Source organism: Equus quagga, chromosome 1, assembly GCF_021613505.1.
Source record: "Equus quagga isolate Etosha38 chromosome 1, UCLA_HA_Equagga_1.0, whole genome shotgun sequence".
Lineage (NCBI taxonomy): Eukaryota > Metazoa > Chordata > Mammalia > Perissodactyla > Equidae > Equus > Equus quagga.
The window spans coordinates 134301595-134313023 of NC_060267.1; the positions used below are offsets into that span (position 1 = coordinate 134301595).

The window sequence follows — 11429 nt, forward strand, 5'->3', positions numbered from 1 at the left end:
GAGCAGCAGTCAGAGTGCCAGCTTCAGATGTCCCAGTGGTCAGCAGGATGGGAGGGCAGTTGGCTGCGGAGGGCAAAGCTGGTTGGGCGCTGGCAGGTTCTGTCCCTGCCCTGGTGCCTGGCTTCTGTGGGTGGCCCTGGGCTGAGGGAGACCCTCAGGGAACCCGACTGGGTGGGCGGAGGCTGGGCTGCCCGGAACAGCCACCCTTGAAGGTTTGAGTGTATGACCATTCCTGAAGTCCAGGGCTCTGAACCCTGCCTCTGGCTGGGCTGCGGCTGCGAGGTTGCCAGGTGGCGGCAGCAGCGCTGTCCATGAGGCTGTGACCCCTACAAGTGCCTGTCCCTGGTGGGGTTTTTGTTGCTGGTCAGAGATGTGCTGGGCTGCCCACTGTCCAGTCAGGGGGTGTGGGCAAAGGAGGTGAGACCTGCCCTCTGGCTGGCTGCTTTCACCCCAAGCTACTGACTGCCAGACCCACAGAGCCACATGGGGGGAGGGGCACTTCTCCCTCCCCTAGGGATCTCTGTCCAGCTCCCCCCAGATAGAATCTCCAGGACAGCTTTACCCGGAGTTGCAAACAGTACAGATTCAAGCCAGAGCCCAGATGTTACTGCAGTCAGCTTCCTGGGTGAATTGAGCTGGACAAGGAGGAATTTGGGGGGAGAAGTGGGGAGAACAGGTGAAGACAGAGCCCTGGCACTTGAGTGAGGCTACAAGTGGGATTACTGGAGATGACCCAGGGCTACAGGCTACAGGGAGATCCTGAGACCCTGAAGCTGGGCAGGGAGGTGAAGCCAGTGCCAGGGCCCCACCCCCTTCTCAGCTGGAGCTGGCGATGGAGAGGCAGGGCTGGATGGAGACAGTGTGCTGCTCACACCCCCAGAGAGGCAAGCAGGATGGCTCTGCTGGCTGCCAGAGGAGGGGAAGGAAAGGCTGGAAGTATGGGGAGACCAAGAGGGAACTTCCCAATGTAGTGTATCTTGGGGGGCCAGCCCCTGGCTATCCGGCCAGGGCAGGGCCAGGGCCTCCAGCTCCCTGAACCCCCAGGGAGCCAGGATAAGATCATGGTGGGTAGTGATCCCAGGAGGCAGAGCTGATAAGGGCATTTATCCCCCTAGGACTGGGTAGGTGGAACACTTGTTTCTGGGGGCCAACTCTCCCTTACCCTCTTCCCTGGCATGTGAGCAGGCAGCAACCCCTCCCAGATGGAGCAAGGTGTACAGAGGTAGAATCAGAACTGCAGGCTCTGAGTGTCAAGGGCTGAGGTGGTCCACCCCAAATGCACCCCATTCAATCTTTACGGGTATAAGGGCAGCCTGAGTCAGGGGAAGTGGGAGAGAAAAGCCTTAGGACTGGCCCCAATGGTTACCCCAGGAGGAGCTGACCCTCAGACATCCCTGTCTCAGGGAGAAAGGCCATGCTTTCCAGTATAGGCACAGCTCCCTACAGTATTGTGGCCCTATCTTCCATGCAGCAGCTGCCTAAGGCCCCCACCATTCAGTGTGTCAGTGTCCCCCTACCCCTACACAACCCTGTCTTCCCCTAGCACACGCTGAATCCTCTCACCCAGCTAGGGATTCCTGGCCTAGGGTCAAGCTGGTTCTCCTCAACCCCAGTCTGGGCCTCATCATGTCCCTCACACATTATCCAGATCCAGAGGGAACAGGCTACTCTACCCATTTTTCTGAAACATGAGGGGGCTCTCTCCAAGGCTGGGACAGCTTACTCTAGCTCCAGCTGACCCCCCATTGGCTCTGTGACCCCCCAGGGCACCATGCACCCTGCCTGCCATTAAAGACTCAAATACCACTCCCTTCTAGTACCAATCCAGTGCCAAAGGGCAGCAGTCACTCGCTCGGCCTCAGCGAGCACCAAGGGCTCGCTGGCTCCAACCCTGGCCCTGGCTGGAAGAAGAGGGCCTCCCTGAGCCAAGAGCTCCCTAAGCTTCACCTTGGAAGAGGCCAGCAGTTCTCCTTTCTCTCCCTCCCTCCCTGAGCCCCCACTTCCATAGAGCTTTCCTGCCCAGATCCATCTGCAGCTGACACCTCCCCAGGAAAGTGAGCAGGACAAGGATGTTGTCCCCATTAGACAGGGGAGAAAACTGAGGCCTGGAGAAAGGAAGGTGGCAAGGCCAGGATAAAGGCCTGGGACCCAACTCCCTCTCCAGTGCTCCTTTCAGGTCTCTTAACTGCCACCCTGGTGACAGCCCACATAGGGTGCCTATGCTCACCAAAGCACCCTCCAGCTGCCCAGCCTCTCTGTCCCCATATCCTCAAGGCCTTGATGGCATTCCCAGGGAGAGAGGAGCTAGGTTACTCCCAGGGGCATTTCAGCCAGGGCTTCCAGCCATGGTTCCAAAGTGGGCATCTAAAGGGTTGCCTGGGCTGGCTGAAGGCTATGGGGATGAGGCTGCTGAGGAGCAGGCAGCAGGAGGTGAGAGGGGGTTCCCAAGCCCAGTGATGTACCTCTCACATCTGCAACACCCGCTCCACATCCTTGCCTCCCCCAACCCCTGCCCCTACAGTAAAAACGGCCTCAGCATCAAAGTCTCAAAACAGCCTCCTGGCATCACTCCCTGTCAAAAATTCTCATGAGGCTTGCCACTGAGGTCCATGTGAGGTCTGACCTCCTCGGCCAGGCACACAAGGCCCTTTGCCAGCAGGTCTCTGCCAGCAATTATGGCCTCTTTGCACAATTTGCTTCACCATGTCCCCAACATTATAACCACACCAAACTGTGTTTCCGCACCTTGGGGTGGAGCAGAGCACAGCTCAGAGGCCAACTCAGTGACTGGTTGTGGGTTGAATGGACACACACATACACACACGTCCCATGCACACACACAGACATGCATACAGATGCAGGCACACACCTTTCTATAGAAGCCCACCACCCAACTGCACATGGTTTTCTACCAAATCACACACACAATGGAGCTGTGAAATCTGAGCCAAGAAGGGACTGACAAATCTGTTTTATAGATCCCCGGAGAGGCCAAGTGTGGTCATGTCACCATCCCCAAGCTTTCCAGAGGGAGCAGGGAGGCAGGAGTGGATCCCCCAGCTCTGGCTGAGCCCTCGCTGGGCCCCAGGGTCTCTGAGCCCCAAAGGGCGGGCAGAGGGTGGTCATGTATGTCCCAACCAGGTCCTCATCCTGATTCTGTGGCTGACTTGCTCTGCAGCCCCAGGCAAGCGACCCTTCCCTGTTTCTCTAGCTATAAAACAAAGGGGCTTGGAGTAGCTGACACCTAGGGGCTGTCCAGGCCCACTGCCCAGCTGCTCTCAGTTCATGCCAAGTGCAAAGAACAGAGAGGCCCGTGAGGGTGGCAGCAGTTAGGGAGGACCAGGCACCCTACATGGGGAAAGCCTCCAGCCGAGCCAGGGAAAGCTTCAGGGAGTGGAGACGAGGTGGGCACAAGGGCAGCAGGAACTCGAGCCAGGAAAGACAGAGCCAAGAGCCACAGGAGAGCAGTGCTTTAATGACCCATGGTTGACATTTATGGAGCAAATCATAAGTCTCATTGAACACTCGCCATGTAGGGTTTATCTCATATTTTCATCTAGATTACAGCCAAATATATCCTTTCTCATCTCGGGGTACCAAGTGAGCAAATCTAATGGGTTAGGCCCAATCCAGCCCCTGGTCTCCCAGCGCCCACAGACACAGGCACAGGGCAGGGCCAAGGTGGCACATGGAGCATCTGGCAAGACCCCATCCACGCCCAAACCCCTCACAGCCTGTAAGCAGCCATGTACACAAGCAGCAGCACATCTACAGGTACACACACATGCATTCCTCCTCCTCATATGCCAACACCAACACCTGTGTGCTTACATGCCACCACACACACGCACGCACACACTGGGGACATGGCAGACAGGTCCTCTACTACAGCCACAGCCCTATCCTGCTTTGCCTGGAACTTGACATCTAGTGTTAATACTCATGCTCCCAAGGGAAGCCCTGAAGCAGGCTCAAGGAATATCTAAAGGTTGTCAGAGGAGAACCAGGACCCAGGCACTGCCATGTGGGGACAATATCCCCTACTATGACGTCTGGTCAGTGAAAACTCCATGCCAGGACAGAGGAAAGGAAGTAGTGCCCCTGCATCACAGAGGGGTGCAAACTCCCCTCTTCCCTAAATCTCCCCGGCCCTGCTCACCTTGTTTACCTCCCTCCCAATCCCCAGCCCAAGGAGTGTGAGCCATATCCCCAGGGCATGAACTGTCTGCAAGCTGGGCTGTCCAGAGCCCAAGTGGGGAAGGGAGGCTCTTCCCAGGGGGAGGGCATGCCAGCCCTGGCCCAGAGCCCCTCATACCCTCGGAGAGGAGGGGGCAGCTGGGGTGGAAGAGGGGCCAGCAGGAGCAGCCCCAGGCCTCGCTGTTCTCTATGGCTTTTTATTCCTATGTGATTCTACTGCTCACTCATATAGGGATTGGAGCCGTGGCGCACGGCGGGGGTGGCCAGCGGAGGGCTCGGATACTGAGCAAGGGGGCCCAAGGAGAGCCAGAACAGTAGCCCCTCCCTCTCTCAGAGCAGGCTACTAGCCTAGACAAAGAGCCCTTCCTCTCCATTGGCGTCTTCCCTGGCCAGCTTTAACAGGGGGAGAGGCAGGGGGCTCCTGGACCCCAACACTGTGCTGACACACCATCACAGCACTGGAGACTCCCACTGCAAGGCTGGCACCAGGAACCGGACTGGGTCCCCAGAGGAGCTGCTGTAGGAACTGGGGGGGTGTTCATTTTGGGAAAATGGGCCTGCCACAAGGAAATAAGGTCCAGCATCCTGTGTGGCTGGGGGTAGCCCCTGGATAAACAGAGGGCAGCTCAACCATAGAATGTGCAGTCTGAGGCTAAGGGCTGTCTTCTTTGGACAGAAAGGAGGGACATCCTCGGTGGCAGGTAGTCAGCATGCGCCCAGTGAGGCATACAGTTGAGGCTGGAGAGATCACAGCAGGGATGTCACAGGCAAGAATCACAGGGGGATGGCGAGCCAGTCCCTCCAAACCCCACAGACCAGTCTTTAGGCCTGTCCTCCCTGGGGTCTCCGTGTGCCCACATCAAGCATGTTGGGAGCCAGGCTCAACCCTCCCAGGCTCCTGTTTAAGTGAAACAAGTGCTGAGGGTGCCCTGCAGAGAGGGGTGTGGGGAACTCCTGTAGGGTCCTGGTGCTGGGGCCATAGCCCAACCTCTCTCCCCTTCCCAGAAGCTCCCGGGAGGCTTTGCTTTGAGGGAAAGTGCACTGAGAACCCACAGTGTGGTCCTTTTTATTTTCAGTCCTTCTTGCTTCACACAACAGAAAAAACAAGTTCAGGAGCTCGGCAGAGGTGCTGCCTGGGGGAAACAATCCACAATAGTGAACAAGAGGTTCATCCCGGTGCTCAGGGGTACCTGCTGCCATGGTGAAAAGTAGGGGTAGAAGAGAGGCCCCACCTGCCAGTCTGGTTGGGGAAAGGGACACAGAGAAGAGGCCCTGGGTGGGAAGTGTGAGGGCCAACAAAGCAGCCAGGGCCAAGCAGAGGAGGAGCCCTAAGGCCTGGTGAGGCCCTGGGGACCAACCCTGCTCTGCCCCAGGATACTGCCCTGTAGGCCTCCTCTGGACTCCCAAAACATGACCTATGCTGTCACCATGGCCGCAGGAATAGGATGTGGGCATCCATGACATTGGTGCCGGTCAGCCCTGTGTGCAGCAGGTGTGCCCCGCCCTGGAAGCGGCTGAAGAAGGTATGTGAGTCATTGTGGGCTAGGAAAGTAGCCACATCCAGGCCCTCAGTGGTGGCCTGGCTGGCAAGCTCAGGCGTGACCCAGGCCCCAGCTGCCTCTGTGGGCCCATCTTGTCCATCCGTGCCACCACTCAAAAACAGCACGTCAATGGGCCCCAGTGGCCACTGTCCAAGCTCTGCTCCAACACGCAGGGCCAGTTCCTGGTTTCGGCCACCCTTGCCTGAGCCCTGCAATTGCACTGTGGGCTCACCACCAGCCAGCAGGCAGACGGGGCTCCCAGCCCCTGCCACAGCCTCCAGAGCCTCCTTCAGCTGCAGGTCTGGGAGCTGGAGCTTGGCTGCCAGCTCATAGAGTTGTTCATCCTCCTCCACAGAGGTTCCAGGCCCAGGTGGAGTGAGGTGGGCTCCAACCACTCGGACCAGCAGCGCATAGAACTGAGCCACACTTTTTACATCACCCTGCATGGCTGTGCTCAGCACCATGGCCCGGTATCCCAGTGCCTCAGCCTGCCGCTGGGCCTCAGCCAGTGCCAGTGCATTGGAGCCAATGATCACATTGAGGACGTGACCACAGCTATGTGGCCCATGGGGGTCAGAGTCAGCCCGAGCTAGCACAGTTTTCACAGAACGTGGCAGGGCAGCACGAAGGCCATAGCGATTGAGGATGTGCAGGCAATCTTGCACACTATGGACGCTGGCCACAGTGGGACCGCTGGCAATCACCTCCATAGGGTCCCCCACCACATCTGACAGAATGAGGCTCACCACCTGAAGAGGGGTCACAGAGGCAAGGCTCAGTTTCACCTGGTCCTCGCCCCAGAGCCCATGAGGACAAACTGCCCCCGTGCATCCACACCCTCACACCACCCAATGCACTTTCTCAGCCATTTCTAACCACTCTTAAGCAGGTTCACAGAACACCTGGCCATGTGGACCCCTCTTCACCCTCTCTGAGGTCCCTCCCAGCCGACCCTGTGGACTCCTATACCAGGTCCCTGCCAACCTTTATGTGCTCTTCTAGGCTTTCCTTTCCCTGGCATACGTGGGCCTAGCTCCCCCAGCCCAGGGCTGCCTGGGAAAAAAGCGACCCACGTACCTGGGCAGGGTAGGCAGCCTGAGCCAGCCCCCCACCCTTGAGCTGGGATAAGGCCTTCCGGATGGTGTTCAGCTCCTGGATGTTGGCTCCTCGGGCCGCCAGCAGCTTAGTGAGCGTCTGCTTCTCCTCCAGTGTGACAGGTGGGATAGGGGCAGGCAGCAGGGCTGAGCCCCCTCCTACAGAGACAGTGAAGACATAGAGCAGACAGGATGAGGCAGCCAAGGAACTTTCCCACCCAGGGAAGCAAGCAGGCAGTGCCCAGAGGGAAGGAAGGGGGTGCTGGAAAGGTGGGGTTAGAGTGCCCCCGTGTGGACATGCAGTGAACGTGTGCAGTCACCACACCCTCGGCACCTAAAGCTGTACCCAGCCGTAAGGTAGCCCAGATCCTGGCAGGCACTGGAAGAACTATTCCTTAACAGCTTCGATTAGGGGTAGACCAGGAGGAGACAATGGAGGACCAAGGAAGGGGCTCCATGGAGACCTGGGTTCTAGCCCCAGGTGACACTGGTGCAGACAGCAGCAACAGCAGTGATATTTTCCTCACGAGGTCTTGCGTTAGGTGCTCCCTATTTGCCCTCTCATGGTCACCCAACAAGGTCAGGCGAGGGGAGGACCCCACGGCTCAGGGGAGAGCAGACAAGCGACCTAGGGCCACCAAGGAGTTAACCATCCAGGCTCTTTACTGCTTCCTTTGCTCTGTGACCCTGGAGGCTCAGACCAACAGTCTCTTGCAGGCCTGCTATGTGAAACCCCACCCTAAACTGCCTGAGCCAGACTGGCATCCACACCTGAGATGAGCACAAGCAGCAGGTCATCAGCTGTGAGACCTTCAGCCAGCTGCCGGATGGCCAGTGCAGCCCGCAGTGCATCACGGTCAGGCAGGTTGTCCTCTGCACCCTCAAATACTTGAATACGGCTGTGTGGCTTCAGCAGCATTTCCCTGAAAAGAGACAGAACAGAGAGCAAGAGATGGGGTGGGCTCCTCTCCTACCTGATTTCCCAGCTATACAGGTGAAGGGGGCCCACAAGGACACCCACTGACACCCATCCATGAGCCAGGGCAGACCCAGAAGAAAAGGGAGGCTGGTAAGGGAGGGAGGCCTCAATCTAGCCTAAGTATGGGCCCACACTGCCCTCTAGATGGACGGGGGGAGCAGCCCCTCAAGGCTCCTTACTGCTTGCCAGCATGCTCCATGGCAGCACGGATCCCCTTGGGAACGCTGATCACTCCCTGCACGAGATGCTGGCCCAGTAGCTCCTCGGCTGCAGCTGCCATGCCCAGTACAGCCTTGCCAAAGCCCACCAGGTAGAGGTTTTGCCGCAGCTGAAAGCTCCGGTCCCGCACCTTCAGCTGCCCACTGTCAAGGTCCAAGGACAGTGCCCGGTGCAGCATGGGGCCTGGCAGCACAGCACCCACAGTGCTCTCAAACAGCTGCCGCGCCTGCTCGGCCAGGGCCATGCCACTGGCCAACCGGGCCACTGGGCCCCCCAAGAACAGTGGGCGCAAGGGAGCTCGGGCCAAACGAGGCAGGATCTGCAGAGCTGCAGCCATGCCCCACTGCTCTCAGCACCACCTGGCACTCATGGCTGCCTAGGGGGAAGAAACCACTAGTGAGGCTGTTGCAAGGCCACAGAGAAGAGGCCCCCCACAGCCACCCCTCTGAGGGCTCAGAGCCAGTGGACCCCACAGCTGCTACTGCAAGAATGGGCCATCTGCCAGTCCAAGGAGACTTCCTGAAGCCCACAGCAGCCTGATCTCATTCCAGTCCTCAGAGCCCAGGACTGCCACCCAGTCATGTCGTCCTCTTCTGCAGGTCATACGCCAGCCCTCTGAATACTCTGCCCTGAGTCCACAGGTCCTGTTAGCTAAGCCCTCCTCCTAGGTCACTCCCTTTGGTTGAGAGTTAATCATTCACAGAGGGAACGGGTCCTATCACTGGGCTCTCGCCTGTACCCTTTTCCACCCCCTGCACTTCTGAGCTCTACCCAGGAGCAATGCCCCTTTCTGGCACTCCTTCTTTGCCTCTTTACCACTTCTGTTGCCAGAAGGCTGCTGGCTGTCCCACCAATTGACCCTGAGCCCAGTGACCTCCAGCCTGCTCTATTTCATTAGCTCATGGGTCTGGGCTGGGGAGCCTGGGGAGGCTAGGTCTGTGTGGAGAGGCTGTAGACTTGCAGGCCACTGAAAGGCAGGCCCAGAGCACATCCTCAAGGCACACAGCCTGAGGAATCCTAGCACTCAGGGCCAATCCAGCAAGAGGTTCAGGTTCAAATCAGAAGTGGCAGCAAAGTCTGGCTCATAGTGGAGCCTTAGAGAAGTCCCTAGACAACACATGAGGCCATGTACCATGGGGCTGAATCTGCAGGACAGAAAAGGATGCCCTTCTACCTACATGGCTGGCCAGACCCACCCCTGCCAAGAACAGGACTTTTGACTGTGACATAAAAAAATACATCTTGGGTCACACCACCCAGAGGGGTGAGAGCCAAAAGGCTGGAGCAGGCAAAGGCCAGGCTCCCACAGCTGAGGCCAAACGGTCATTTTCCCCACTGGGCAGCATAAAGGCTACAGAAGCCTTGGAGTGAAGGTCAGGAGGCTGTAGAGGTGTTTTAGAGACAACACCAAAAAGCTCACCTCTGAAAAGGCATCTACTTTAATAAATGCCCACCATAAATGCTGCCAGCTGACTGCAGCAGCGAGTGTGGACAGAGCAGGGGAAGGAGACTGGGAATTAGGCTCCAGTTGTACCACAGGGACAGCTCCATTTCTCTCACTGCAAAACAAGAGGTGGGATGAGATTAAGACTAATGCTCTCCCCTTCACATCCTGGGACTCTCTGAAGCTGCCCACTGTTAACACAAAAACCTGGGCCCCAAGCACCACTTTATCCCACACTCAAATAACCTGGCAACTTCTAGCCCTTGGCCACTTAGCCTGTATCATCCTCAGCTTTCCCCTAACAGAAGACCAACGTTGCCCAACTCCAGCCGTGAAAGGAAATGCAGAGGGCGCCGCCATGAGAACTCTTAAAATGGGCCCAGCTTTTGCCAGGTGGCCCATGAGGCTGACCCACTAGACTTGGAGCTAAAAACGGCTCAGGATCTAGCAATGGCTGATTCTGACAGCCTGGACGAACTTTGTACCTGTTTCCCAAACGGACACAGACCTAGAGGATCCCAGTCTTGCTACTGGATACCAGAGCCCAGGACAGGGGGGCGCTCAAGGCTAAGGTTGCCAGATAAAATACAGGACGTCCAGTTTAATTGGAATTTCAGATAAAAGAGGAGTTTTCTTAATATAAGGATGTACCGTAAAACATTTTGGACATAGACTAAAAAATTGTCTATCTGAAATTCCAATTTAACTGAACGTCCTTTATTTTTATTTGCTAAATCCAGCAACTCTACTCAGGACACGATCTCTCTTAAACTCCCCCACACTCCGGCGCCAAACCCGGAAACACGGAGAAGACCCACCTCGACTCCTCCCCGCCACCAAGTGGGACTAGAGCCATTTCCGGCTTTCGCTGGCCGCACAAGCCCCGGAAGTGACGTCATCCTCAGGCCGTTGCGAGGGAAATAGCTGCCGTGTAATGTCCGGTAATGACCCGAGAAATAAGGGCCCGCTATCGCCTGGACCCGCAGTCGCTCGGCCCAAGGATTGCTTCTGCAGGCCCTCGCGGCGAAGACTTATCGCCCCACGGCTATGTGCTGCGGCTTCCGGCGCAGGGAACCGGAAGTACCCGCGGATGGGCGGAGCGCAATCCGGAAGTGTGGAGTGGGTGGGGTGGGGTTGGGGTGCCAGGTGCGAACCGCTGTGGGAGGGATCTGGGGTAGTCGGAGTGCGGAGGGGAGCGTCGGCTCTGCCCTGACCGCCAAGAAACCACGATTGAGGCTCCTTCACGCCTCGGTTTCTTTATCCCTACAGTGGGAGAAATAACCCCCAACTCACTAATTGGTATAATCCATTCCCTCCTTTATCCTGTACGATCCAATCAGTCAGCAAATACATTCCGAGCTCCTATTAGGTGCCAGGCGGTGGGCTGAGCAAACGGGCTGAGAATAACTACTTCCCCACAACTCACCCTTTCTGGAGCCAGATTAAGTCATCTCTGCCCCTTCCCACCGCTATAATCCCACAACTCATCAGTGTTCACCCCTCTCCCCCATGGGCAACCGAGTAACAGCTCTGACTCAGCAAGAGGGTTCTGTTCCGTGATCCGCTAACACACAATCTGCGAGCAAAGACAAATGACCCTGGGTCTCCCTCACTGTCCCCCCGCCTACCCTGTGCCCACCCCGAGTCTGGCTTGATGCCTTCCCACATTCAAAAGACGAGGGCTGACCAAACTGCGAAGACACAGAAGAGTGCCCACACACAGCTGCCTCATCTCTCCATAGGTCTCCAAACCATGCTCTGCTCTTGTCATGAACTCCTCCCCGCATATTCCTAGCTGTCTCCCTGGATTGTTCTTTCTCTTTATAATAGAGGACCTTTTATTGCCTATCAACCTCTCCCAAACACTTCCCTACCCCATCATCAAAACAAAGGCACCTTCAAGAGGATCTGCCCTCTTTAGATATGGGGAGATTGTAAATATTTAAAATTTCATT

At 57.1% G+C, this 11429-nt stretch overlaps 1 protein-coding gene across 3 annotated transcripts; it reads right to left on the minus strand.

The window, feature by feature from the left end:
• Positions 1-5246: 5246 nt before the first annotated feature.
• GLYCTK (glycerate kinase) lies at positions 5247-10523 on the minus strand. 3 transcript variants are annotated; one of them, XM_046646566.1, is made up of 6 exons: positions 10293-10523; positions 9451-9589; positions 7991-8402; positions 7604-7755; positions 6816-6991; positions 5247-6487 (listed from the first exon to the last, which is right to left on the minus strand). In XM_046646566.1, exons 3-6 carry the CDS (start codon positions 8365-8367, stop codon positions 5621-5623), a joined length of 1572 nt encoding a protein of 523 aa, XP_046502522.1. In that variant the 5' UTR covers positions 8368-8402; positions 9451-9589; positions 10293-10523; the 3' UTR covers positions 5247-5620. The 3 variants fall into 3 exon arrangements, with proteins under 3 accessions (XP_046502522.1, XP_046502512.1, XP_046502530.1); XM_046646556.1 differs by having other exon boundaries at positions 7991-8406; XM_046646574.1 differs by lacking the exon at positions 10293-10523 and adding an exon at positions 9960-10249 and having other exon boundaries at positions 7991-8406.
• Between the last annotated feature and the right edge of the window lie 906 nt (positions 10524-11429).